We start from the raw sequence: 13563 nt of genomic DNA on the forward strand, positions 1-13563 counted from the left end.
CACACAGAACACTATAAAATACGATCTTTGGTTGTTAAGAGTAATAATGGGAAGGTATATATTTGCTTACATGGCAGGCTTAGCAAGAAGTTGGAATCCTCCCATAACCAGGAAATTTGTAATAGATGTGCAATACCTTGAGCAAAAGAGAAAACACATGCACATTAGCGTTAAATGAAAATTCTGAAGAACAAATTTACATAAGAAACATTTGGAGCAGGTACTTCTTGGTGTCTCACCAATAAGTTTCAGAACTTTTGTGATGTCAACATTCATGAACTGACTTGACTAAAAAGAAGGGCAGATTATGTGATGTGATAATCACAATAATCAGGAGGGGGAAATCATTTTAGTAAAGATGTTGATTTAATTGTAAATTTAAAATACAACTAAAATTATGCAGAAGGTGCTAGAATTTGCTTGGTATATTTTACTTTGGCAACTTACAAGCTCGAGAAAATATAATTAAAATTGTTGATTTCTAAAGATTTTATTTATTCATGAGAAACAGAGAGACAGAGAGGCAGAGACACAGGCAAAGGGAGAAGGTGGCTCCACGCAGGGAGCCGGACGCAGGACTTGATCCTGGGTCTCCAGGACCACGACCTGGGCTGAAGGAGGCATAAACCGCTGAGCCACCTGGGCTGCCCAAAATTGTTGGATTTTTAATGAAAATTAAGTGTTCAGAAATAAATAGAGAAGGGAAGAAAATATGTTTAAAGAAGTCAGGTGAAACTATTAGGAAATGTTGGTTAAGTTTTGATCTATTGCTAGAGAATGTCTTGTTATACTATTTTGAGTCATGTACATTTCTATCATATGCCCAGAATGGCAAAATGTAATCAATCGACTTGGAGAGAAGGCAAATTCCTATAAAAAATAGCCCAAGGTACGTACTGTACACTTAAAAATGGTCCTGATGGTAAATTGGATGTTATGTGTATTTTACCACAATTAAAAATAACTTTTAAAACTCATAAACACAAGATTTTTTACTTGCCTAACCTATGTGAATAAATCACATTAAAAAACAGTCCAAGATACCAAAATGAAAGCATTTCTAAGGTCTGAAATATCAGAGAACAAAAAGCAAAAAAAAAAAAAAAAAGTGAAATAAATAAGACATAAAAGAATTATAGTAGTAAAAGCTGAAACAAAATCTAGTTAAAAAAAAAAATTAAGGTTGCCTGAGTGGCTCAGTCAGTTGGTTAAGCAGCCAACTCTTGAATTCAGCTCAGGTCATGATTTTAGAATCATGAGATTGAGCCCTGCATTGGGCTACATGCTCGGCATAGAGTCTGTTAAGATTCTTGCTCTTCCTCTGTCCCCCCACCCCAAATGTAAATTGGTATCAAATAATGTTATTTTTCATGTCTGAAATATGAGTTAAAAGACTTTAGGGTATTTCCTCTCAGCAGCTTCAAATATATTTAATTTGCTTACAATTAAAATAACATGCAAATATCTGCGTAAGTAAGTCTGAAAAGAAGTACACTACGATTAATAATGGTTATATCTAGCGGTAGGATTATGGACAACTTTAAATATCTTTTTGACTATTTGTATAATTTTTAATAATAAACACCATCACTTATATTAAAAATAACCTAAACAAAACACCAATAGAACATGAACTCCTGGGGTGCCTGGGTGGCTCAGTTGGTAAAGTGCCTGCCTTCAGCTCAGGTTGTGATCCCAGGATCCTGGGATCAAGCCTCACATCGGGGTCCCTGCTCTGAAGGAGTCTGCTTCTCACTCTGCCTCTGCCTCTCTCTCTCCTGCTCTGTCTCTCATGAATAAATAAATAAAATCTTAAAAAAAAAAAAAAAAAAGAACATGAACTTCTTTTCACTGGCTTCCCACTGTGGCTGCACGATCTTAGAGCTCTACACAGTGCCTGGCATTTAGTGGATACTCAGTAGATATTTGCTAGATGGATGAAGATACTAATAAAGAATAAAACTTTCACTTCAGATCAACAGCATTAATGATATTTTAATACTTATTAAAATAACAAATTATGCCTCTCATCATAATATCAAAATACAAATTAGTAAAAAGTGAAAAATATTTAAATTAAATACACGGATATGTTACTTGAAAAACATCAAAAGAACACTGAATAACTCATCCTAGATTTTATTAAGGAAATATTCTTATTTTGAAGATAGTATGGTCTTTAAATCCTCCAGTTACATAACAATAAAAAACAAGACAGTGGAACAGCTCCATATTTACCATTAGCAGTTGGTCTTAAAGTAATTGGCTTCGTTACTTCTAATTTTAGTATAATTTACTTAAGCAAAATTGTTCTCTAAAGAACCACATTGATTATAGTATATTTTACGTAAATTAAGTACATTATCAATCATTCTGCTAGACTACAGAAATAGAATTATTTTTAAACCTCTTTTCCACTTAAAGAAAACTAAATTTTAGCAATGCAGAACTATAGTTGGCTTAAGATTAAAATACTGCTTTGCAATTTATATTACCTTATATCACTGTCCCTAATCTAGTCTCTTCTGATTAAGGAGCTGTTCTCCTTGGCAGAATAACCCTGCAGAGATTGAACATGACACGGGACTGGATACTTGCTCTGTATAACTATCCAAGAAGAGACTTGCATGCTTCAGAATGACCAAACTCCTGGCTTCCTTTATCCCATGAAGGAAGCTGCTCAGTGAGGCTCCATGCTGACCAATTAGGTAACACAGCTTGCTGAATCGGCTTGCCACCTCCTGCAACAGCTGGACTGTGCTTGCAGTACCCAAATTTTCTGTAACAAAGTGATGACGATGATGATGATATAATCTGAAGACTCATTACCTGAATACTTTATGATCAAGATTATGAATTACCCTTTTCCAAAAATACTTAACATGTTGAGATATACTCTTGACTGTGGAACTCAAATAATCACAATGTTAAACAAAGAAACTTCAGAGATAGAATCCAGTCATTTGAGAAACTTGTTAAAAATACATGCACAGGGATCCTATAGATTCTGACTCGATAAGGTAGAGTTAAGATCACAGGATGGATATATTCAGAAGAAAAGCTTTCCAAGTAATTCTGGAAACCAGCCTAATTTGAGAACCACTAAGCAAATCTAACTCTCCTCCCATTTTTAAGTAATCTGAAGCCAAAAGAAGGGAAGTGAATTATCTAATTTCATACAACTGGTAAGTGACAGCCAAGAATTAAACTCACTTTTGTAGTTATATTTTAGTTAACATTTTCAACTTTTTGTATTGATTTCTGCTCTACTAACCCCTGGACAAGCCCAACACTTCAGTGAAGAGAGGGCAATCCCCAAATCAGACTGACCAGATTGCTCTGAAAATTATAGGGGGCACCAGGAGATTATTTGCTTTTTCCCAGTCCAAAGTTCCTAATTTCTAGGACTTCCCTCGAAGCAGTAAGGCTGATGAGCAGACAAGGCAACAACAACATGGAAATCACAAATCAGGACAGGTAAAAGGACAATTTCACTCTTTCAGAGCAATTCAGGAAGCTTCCAGCTTGGATTGCTGCTTTTCCCCTGCCAATCTCCTGTCGTGTTAGACCCACCCACTAGAGGAGAATTCATAGAATAGGCACTTTACAACATTTAAAAAGGCAAAACATATTAAAAGCTAAAATAAACAAACTGGGGCGCCTGGCTGGTTCAGTCGGAAGAGCATGCGACTCTTGATCTCCAAGTCATGAGTCTGAGCCCCATGTTGGGTGTAGAAATCACTGAAAAATAAACTTAAAAAAATAAAAAAATAAGACAAAATAGAATAAACAAAAATAAATAAATGCAGACAGCCTCTAACCTACAAAGGGTCACATTCTGAAAGACTATAAATTAGTTATTTGAAAAATAAATGGTTTCCTATTATAAAAATGGGCTGATCCACACAAGCCAGTGTCAACCTAATGTGGAAAAACTGCCATACTAGCAAGGCAGAATTTAAGTATTCTAGTATTGATCTGAATTCTAGGTCCTCACGGGGGGTGGGCAAGGAATGCAGGAAAGAGGAAAAAAAACTTCCTCTCCATTTTCTATGTGCAGGGCCAAACCTATAAAACTTTTTGAAATAGTGAAATCTGATTTTCAATAGCTATTCCCCTCCACTTTCATTTGTATTCCTATCTAACCTCCTGGAAACCCAAGGGATCTAGTGTATCTGGACAGCAGACCTACTGTAATCCATTTCCTCTGTATTATCTCTTCATCTTCAATCCCTCTTTGTTATTGACTGCAGCTAAGAAAAGGAATCGGGTTTAACCAAGTCATGGTATTGTGAATTGTTCATAACCCTGAACACTCTTGTCTACAGTTTAAGAGACTACTTGTAAATCCAAATGAACTTCTACCTGATAAAATTCTAGTAACCAGAACAAAGAAAATAAAAAATTCAGGTAGTATAACATAAGATATCTTAGGACTAGTGGGGCCAGGAGTCTTGAAATCTAGCTCCTAGATCAACTTTCCCAAAGCTGTTTCTACTTCTCTGCCATGAATATTCTGAAAGCTCCACTTCCTATTTCTACAAGGAAAAAGAGCTCTGGGAGCAGAATACTCAGGGGCAGCTGGGTTACTGACAAAGTGGAAACAGTTTGTAAGTTGTTAACTGGCTGTGTACAAAAATAAGAGAATGAAAAGAAAGGAACAAACACATAACTCAAGGTTTTTTTTTTATTTGTGACACAGGAAGAACAGATAAAATCAAAGTCCTGATAACTGAGGAGGCTGGGGAGAAGTTCTACTTACCTAAACTGAGAAGAGGCCTGAGAACCTGAGATTTGATGTCACTTAGTTTTGCATAGAACCGTCTTTCCGTGGTAGCCAACTCATGGAGACTGGCAATATATCCCATAACATTCTTGTCCACCAAAGCTAGATAGCTATCTTTTCCTGCTGTCACTCTACTTATATATCCAAGCTGAAACAGAGGAGAAGAAAAAGATTAAAGATAAAATACCATTTACTAGCAATAATTTGGGTGCTAAAGCTGGCTCATATTAGCTACAGGAGCCAAATGATAGATATTCAGGAATTTTGCAAGTTAGTTATTAAACCACTAGTAGTTTGAGGGACGTCTGGGTGGCTCAGGGTTGAGCATCTGCCTTAGGCTCAAGGCGTGATCCCAGGTCCTAGGATCGAGTCCCACATTGGGCTTCCTGCAGAGAGCCTGCTTCTCCCTCCGGCTGTGTCTCTGCCTCTCTGTCTGTGTCTCTCATGAATAAATAAAATCTTTAAAAATAATAATAAATTAAAAAAAAAATAAACCACTAGTAGTTTGAAATTGGCAATAGTAAAATCACCCCCCAAAATGGCAAACACTACAGATCAGAGCTTATTGTTTTGTTTTGTCTTTCTTTTTTTTTTTTTTTTAATTTTTATTTATTTATGATAGTCACAGAGAGAGAGAGAGAGGCGCAGAGACACAGGCAGAGGGAGAAGCAGGCTCCATGCACCGGGAGCCCGATGTGGGATTCGATCCTGGGTCTCCAGGATCGCGCCCTGGGCCAAAGGTAGGCGCCAAACCGCTGCGCCACCCAGGGATCCCTGTTTTGTCTTTCTTTAGAGCTGGTTTACCAGTACAACATTGTTATATATGTGCATCTGGACCTATGTATTATTATATACAACTCTACTTTTATTTATGGCCACAATATCTTTTATTTCATGTTACATGTGTTTAGAACTACAGATACCTTAAATATACAAAGATCCAAACGACAGAGATAAAGGTCTCAGGACCCTCTTTTTTATGAAATGGGATTAATGAGAACAGAGAGAATCTCTACACCATATACTGGAACATCAAGAGTCTAGGAGTTGTCTCTTCAAAGTACAACATAGGGATTTTCTTTAAAGGGACTTTCTGTCATTTACCCATTATACCACTGAACAAAATAATCAATGTATATGCAGATCCCTACAAACAAGGCAACCAAGCTGCAATCCAAACAGACTACTAATATCCATGGTAACTAACGATACAAAATAGAGCCTCATTCCTCCCGTCAGCCTATTTCATCATTTATCTGGACTGTGGAATCTTTCATGGGGAATGTGGAGCCAGGGCCAACATCTACAAAGAGTCGATGAGTACATCTGGAAGAACAGGCTATATATAGGGCAAGAGCCAAGTCTTGGCCAGTGTTGCCTTTACCAAGAAAGATTTTGCCCTATACATTCAAAGCTAGAAAAACATTTAGCTAGAAAAACAAACATGAAACAAAAAAGCAATCCCCAAGATATAGTATCCAGTAAGAATAAGAAATCCAGAATGTACTAGCTTTGAGGGTTAATTCCCTTACGACACACCACTATGAGGATGAGTTACTTTAATGAGAAAAAAGAAAATCAGGAAAAGTCCAGTGGTTTAAGTTTATGAAAAAGAGACAGGAGGTAGGAAAGCAAAGAAATTCAAATCAACAAATGAAAAAGACGGAAGTAAACAGCAATAAATAAAATGAAAAGTTAAAAGAGGAGGCCAGGGAAGGAATTGGAAACAGTGCACAGCTGGTGGCCTGTCAGGTCTGCCTTGAACCCACCTTGGGTCTATGTAATTTTTATTTCCCATTTCCAATTAAAAACTCATCTACTGGGACGCCTGGGTGGCTCAGCGGCAGAGCGTCTACCTTCGGTTCAGGGCATGATTCTGGAGTCCCGGGATCCAGTCCCACATTGAGCTCCCTGCATGGAGCCTGCTTCTCCCTCTGCCTGTGTCTCTGCCTCTCTCTCTCTCTCTCTCTGCATGGAGCCTGCTTCTCCCTCTGCCTGTGTCTCTGCCTCTCTCTCTCTCTCTCTGTGTGTGTGTCTCTCATGAACAAATAAATAAAATCTTAAAAACAAAACAAAACAAAACTCATCTACTCCAGGGACACCTAGGTGGCTCGGTTAGAGAGAAAGAAGTCAGGAAAATGAGATAAGGAGTGAAGGGGGATGGGCAGGGTTTGCAATTTTTAAATACAGTAGTCAGAGACAATAACAGGCATATATACAAATAATAACAAAAACAAAAGACTGCTCATGTGTTACAGAAGGCCTTAGGATCCAATTCCTGTTCACCTTACTACAGGAGAGAAGTACTGGAGTCTTAGTGCCACTGTGATTCTCTGGAAGGTTGTCACCTTCTGCAGGGTCCTGTCGGCCACTGTAATACAACCCAGGCTGGAAGTCTTCTGTATCCACTAAGAACAGGGAATAATCCTGGCCGGCAGCGACACTCCAGACTCCATTTTCACTGCTCACCTGTAACGACAGCAAAATATCATCTGTCCAAAATGAAAGAAAGAATTAAGTAGAAATTCAGATCCACCAGAATGGAAATGTTAGTTTACTTTTTAAACAGTGTGGTGCAAAGTCATTCATATCTCAAGAGGGCAAACTTACCCAGTAATGTACCTGATCAACTGAGCACCCATGCAGAAATAAGAAGGAATCCTGTGTTCAGCTTTTAAATTTAGAACTAGATTGTCTTTAAAAAATCTGAAAAACTGGGATTTAAAAAGGAAAAAACATAGATCTAATTTTTTAATACTTATTTTTGGAAGTCTCTACAGGGCTTAGCCTGTACTACAATCAGGAGCCACAGAAACTTCTAGAGCCCTATTTGGACAATTAGGACTCACCTTTTTCTATTCACATTTGACTGCACAAAAATCAAGATGGAAAGTAAAAATTGAACAAGGCAAAATTCCATTCTAACCAGTTAAATCACTGGGTGCTAAATTCAGTTTTCCCACTTGGAACTCGCTGCCTCTCTGATGTGACTTCACTGTACCAACTCCCAGGACCCCTTAGAAGCCCGTCTCCAGGGATCCCCTAGACCAGTGGTTCTCAACAAGCAGTCTTTGCAGCAGCAGCAATCATCTACAACATGTTAGAAATGCAAACTCTCCAGGCCCTACTGGGGATGAAATAATCTGGTTTGACAAGCTCTCCAAATGATGCTGATGTGTGCAAAAGTTTAAGAAACACTGCCTTAAACCAATGGTTTTCAATCCTTAGGATTCCATGTAATGATTCAGGAGGCACCATGCAAAGGCAGGTGTCAAAGCTCTGCCCTCATTCCCCTCCATCCTTCAACTAAAGTAGTTCCATGTTTATCTGTTTTATGTTTGGGATACATGTAAGATTTCATTTGAAGAAAGTGTTCTGCTATGAAAACTACTGCCTCAACCTCCAGCCCCAGCTTTAGCTGTGACTTCTATACTGATAAGCAAAATCCCTCCTATCTGTTAGATTTTGTCTAGATAGACTCCAAATCCTAGGTGATTTGATGATTGTGTGTGATGCAAGCCTCTACTACTTTATAGTTATTCTTTCCTGGCATGACATTATCTTCTCAAATTCAGGCTATCCAAATAACTGGCTTCCTGCTAATTTTACAAAGAATGGATTAAAATGTTTCAGAAGACAAGAGTCTTTTCTCTTAGTCTCAATCAAAACTAATTCAGGTCTCATTCTACCCTGACTTTTAATTCACAAATTAAAATGACGTCAGAATGTTTTTCTTATCCTTCCCACAAATAAAAAAAAAAAACCTAAATCCTGATACTGTAATTTTTGTATGTACAGTTAATAAGTAATGAAACTAAAATCTTATTCTCTCTTGTCTGACTATATAGTGTCACACAGAAACTTGATTTCTCTATTCTATGTCACAGAACTTTCCTTGGTAAGAATAAATGAATGTTTGGGATGCCTGAGTGGCTCAGCAGTTGAGTGTCTCTGCCTTCGGTTCAGGGTGTGATCCCAGGATCCGGGATCAAGTCCCACATCGGGCTCCTTGCAGGGAGCCTTCTTCTCTCTCTGCCTGTGTCTCTGCCCCGCCCCCCTCTGTCTCTCATGAATAAATAAATTAAAAATCTTAAGAAAAAAAAAAGAATAAACGTATGTTCTACTTTACTGAAGTGAAAAACAAGAGACAATGATTTACCATATATTTTGTTACATAATATTAGTAATTGAATACCTTACCACTGAAATCTCTGTACTGAAAACATTTAAGATTGGGACTAGAAAGTAATAACTGTTGCCTAATGTTTTATTTAAGTCTTTCCCTCTCAGTAAAATGAAGTTCACTGGATGTAAAAAAGCATGTAAAAGTCTTATGAAGTAATGGATCACAGTGCACTCTGAAAACATGAATTACTACAATATGTACTGTCCAGAGTTTATACATGAATCATGTTCCTGAGGCAACTATCTTTTTTTAGTCTCTGTTGCTCTCAGTGGAGGAGGCATGTCTTGGGACACTCTGATACCAAAATCAAACTACAGATGATGAGCTCCATACTCCATTCTGTTAGGCTAGCGCCATGTGTACTCCTCACCTTCTACCCTATAAAAAAATACAAATTTTCTATCAGGAGCCAGTACTACTGATGAAAATCCAGAGGGTTGGGGGCAGGAAAAAAAGGAGTGAGAAACAGTTTTCTAGAACTGCATCAAGGGGACTAGAAGCTACTAATCTCTGAATAGCATTACATAAACTAAAACCAATTCATACAATAGCAAAGAAATCATCTATACTTTTAGCTTCACTACAGAAAATGAAAAGATTTACAAAGAGATTTTATTACTAGGACTATATATGTAAAAAAACAATGAAAACAAAACAAAAAAAATACTACCACCAAATGTTATGTAAAAGTCAAAGAGTAGGCATTATTTGGTAGGATAAAACTCAGAACTCAACATGATAGTCCTAGAAACATTTGTTTTAAGACAAAGAACTTTCATTTTTATTTTTTAAATAAAGGCAAAGGACTATGAATATTTAATGAACAAAAGAAATATAAACATCATTTAAAAAAGAACATTTAGCTTGAAAATAAAGGGCTTCATGGCTTAAAAAAAAACTTTTAAGTATATCAAAATATAGAATTCTCTTAATTTTTTCAAACACAAAATGGAGAAATAAATATAAAGTGCAATAACCTAAAATTCTGAAAGAAGTTGCTATAAAAATCAAGTTCTCAAAAATACCTTTGCAAGACGAGGAACTGTTGTTGGAAAATCATAATGTCCAAGTTGACCAAAGGTATTGCTACCCCATGAGTAAACCTATTAGAAAATCATAGGAAAATAGGTTAAGAGTTGTGAATCTGAGTTTGCATGTCATTTCTGAACTTCTATAACAACATATACATACATGTGTATACATATGTGTATACATACACACATATACCAATAGTTACACATACATTATTTACATTCTTTAAAGTAAGATACTGAGAAAATTCATTTTAAACAAGACCAGAGATAATCACAGTACACAGGAAGATAGAGTCCAAGAGTTTACAATAACTACCATTTCTCAGATGTTTACTATCTGCCAAGCACTGTTCTTAACACTTCCTTTGTATTAATTAATGTTTCATTCTCATGACAATCCTTTCTTAACAGGTAAGAAAACTGGCTCAGAGAAGTCACAAATTTATAAGTGGCAGAGCCAGGATATAATCCCAGGAATTATCCTATACTGCTTCTTACAAAGAAAGTGATAAAAAAGAAAGGTAAGTGCTAAAAAGAAAAATTGATCATGACTCTTTCTAGAGATAGGAGTACTGTGAAATGACTAAAACACTTTTCACATACAAAGAGTTATTGTGGGTGAAACACAGCAAGTACCTATGCTCCACTACAGTCAAAAGAAACTAGATGACAGTGACCACGATTAATGAAAGTAGTTTTGTTTCTTCTGGTTTTAAAAGCAATGCATGGTCACTATACAAGACTGTCACAGAACAAAGAAATGAAAAGAAAGTGAAAACAACTGATAAACAGATCACTTAGAGACATCTGCTATTTTGTTTTGGGAACACACACATACATACTTCTAGAAATTTTAATATCTACTGTATATAATGTAGACACAAAATGTAAAAAAAAAAAAGAGACTATACTAATTTTTGTCTTGCAACCTAATGTTTTTCTTTAATGCTATTTCCTGAAATTTTTCAATGTCAATAAGTACAGAGCTATATTATTTATTTATTAGAAAGCATGTGAGCAAGTGGGAAGGTCAGAGGAAGAGGGAGAGAGAGAGAATCTTAAACAGGCTCCACACCCAGCACAGAGCCAGACATAGGGCTCAATCTCACAACCCTGAGAACATGACCTGAGCTGAAATGAGTCAGAGAGTTAGTTGTAACTGTAACAGCTTTTTTCCCTAAGTACGTTTTTTGTTTTGCCATATATATATATATATATATATATATATATATATATATATATATGTAAAAGTTAGCAATTTTTATGTTTATTTTATGTGAATATATTTAAAAACAACTTAGGGGCACCTGGCTGGCTTAGTCCATAGTGTGTGACTCCTGATCTCAGGGTTGTGAGTTCCAGCCCCAAGCTGTGTGTACAAAAATTAAATCTTAACAAAAAAAACCTTAAAACAACTACTTTATGTATTTAGATGTATAATGTATGCAGGCTTTATGTATCTGGGTGTGGTTTTAAGTGATTCTGAAGGTCACACTGAGGTCCCATTTTAAGAGAAATACCTTTTGTTTTCTTTTCTTAGTATCTTACTTACAGATTTTTTTTCAGCAAAAAACAAATGAAAATTCATTAATACCAAAAAAAAAATCATCAATACTCTGGAAAATCTTGAATTTTATTTTTCAATATGAACACATTATGGAAACCTTCATTAAGCAGATCAGTGTTGACTCTACGTACTATTTACTATCCCACGTGTGACTATACCGAGTTACATAATTTCTCTAAATCTCCCTTTCTTCATCTGTAAAACAGGAATAATACAATGCAATGTAAAATATTAGAAGGATCAAGTAAGATATGGTTTTATTGCCTGACACATAGCAAACACTCAATAAATGAACGTCCAATCTGGTCATGTTAACCTTCCACAAAATTAAGATAGCTTTTAACAGTTTGTCTCCTACCTGGGATTTCGCAGTAAGTGCAAGAGAATGGTAACCACCTGCCTCCAGATAGATTACTTCTTTACCATCCAGACATTTTACACACAGTGGTTGAAGCCTTAAAGAAAAACATACACATACAAACTCAATGTAAGAAGGCTCAAAAAAATCATGACCTTTTTCAAATTACAGAATAAGTACTTTGAAGTAAAAATAAACATTTCAAAAGAAATCATTAAAATAAAAATATTGAATATATATTCAACTTACTACTATTATCAAAAATTTTGGATGATTATTAATTTAATCTTTGTCAACCAGTCATTAGCAACCATAATTCAGAATCTGTTAAGAATCAAAACCTGCTGATTCATTTTGGCAGAGAGTATTCTTAAGACACAATGAACTATAACCAGAGAGAGAAGTCTTTTTGTCTGTCTGTTCGTTTAATGTCTTCACTTTGCTAAGATGAGAGACACTTGCATTACCTGGCTGTTTTAGATAATCATTCCATTACAAACCTTGACAAATATCTAATTTTTTATATCATGAGTTCTTATGCAAAGCAACAGTTTTTACTTGATGTGCATTAATGGTTTAATATTGCTATTACAGTTATTTTGGCAGCCACAGAAGGACACCTTTCAGGTAAAAAAAAAAAAAAAAAATGTTGGCTCTTTTATTAAAGTAAAACAACTGAGCTATTTAAGTGTCTCAATAAAATACAATCTTATCCCAAACATCCCTCTCTGTTCCAAGATGAATATGCATCAAAGAAGAGATGGAAGGTACACCATAGATACTTAAGTCCTTTATTATCAGGTACAAATTCAAAACTAATGTGACAGATCTGTTTGGTTTTTTTAAATCCATGTTAACGATTTAGAGTCTTTCACAGGAGAGAGATTTATGTGTTAAAGCCAACTGCTAACAGTAAATACAGGCAACACTCACCTCGGCAGAACATCACCATGACCCAGCTGTCCTTCCTTCCCTTTCCCCCAGGTCCACACTTCTGTTCTAAGAGAAGGCAGGAGTGCATCTGCTTCTCCGCTGTATGTGGGTGTCAGAACCACTGTCCGAGTTTTTACCCGAGCAGCTTTTCTTAAGAGCCTGGGGGAAACTGAAAACAAGCCAGAGATGGAATGAAGGAGTAAGATGGGTGAGATAAAAAGATATCATTTTGACCAATTGTTGATTGTCAAAGAAATACACTAACACGGTATTTGTGAAGCATATTCTATAGGTTTTCTGGAAAAACGGGGATTTAATAGTGAGATGAGTTTGCTAAATGCTGCCTACTACATTCTATCCTCCATACTATCTGCCCTGTAGATTCACACACATTAGCATGCTAAAGGCCCTGACAAGTCCTGCAATTAAAAGGCCTATTTAGATTTGTTTAACTCAGCTCCATTTCCAAAGCACTTGGCCAGAGAATCCCTTTCTGTATAACACTTATGTTATATAGAATGTCTATATGACATCCTATGGAACTTGCATTCTAAAGAATACGCTTAACAAAATACTGCACTAGGGCTGAGAATTTTTTCACTTCAAAGCAGAGTTAAGTCTTTCCAAGTCAAGATCTATGTTCAAACATTGTAAATATTATAATAAAGGACTTATTTTAGATATAAAATTTTCTAGTTT

General features: G+C 36.1%; 1 protein-coding gene across 4 annotated transcripts in view; it reads right to left on the bottom strand.

The window, feature by feature from the left end:
• Positions 1 to 13563, bottom strand: part of ALS2 (alsin Rho guanine nucleotide exchange factor ALS2) — a 70801-nt gene that overhangs the window by 32642 nt on the left and 24596 nt on the right. For 3 of the 4 annotated variants that reach the window (XM_049106642.1, XM_035710723.2, XM_049106641.1), the window contains exons 6-12: positions 12865 to 13033; positions 11932 to 12028; positions 9998 to 10075; positions 7073 to 7255; positions 4763 to 4934; positions 2599 to 2779; positions 71 to 136 (exon numbers count right to left, since the gene is read on the bottom strand). In XM_049106642.1, the coding sequence (XP_048962599.1) occupies positions 71 to 136; positions 2599 to 2779; positions 4763 to 4934; positions 7073 to 7255; positions 9998 to 10075; positions 11932 to 12028; positions 12865 to 13033 (946 nt within the window). Of the gene's footprint in view, positions 1 to 70; positions 137 to 2495; positions 2780 to 4762; positions 4935 to 7072; positions 7256 to 9997; positions 10076 to 11931; positions 12029 to 12864; positions 13034 to 13563 lie in introns of all 4 variants that reach the window. The other variant, XR_007408906.1, reaches the window with a different exon arrangement.

Source organism: Canis lupus, chromosome 37 (genome assembly GCF_003254725.2).
Source record: "Canis lupus dingo isolate Sandy chromosome 37, ASM325472v2, whole genome shotgun sequence".
NCBI lineage: Eukaryota > Metazoa > Chordata > Mammalia > Carnivora > Canidae > Canis > Canis lupus.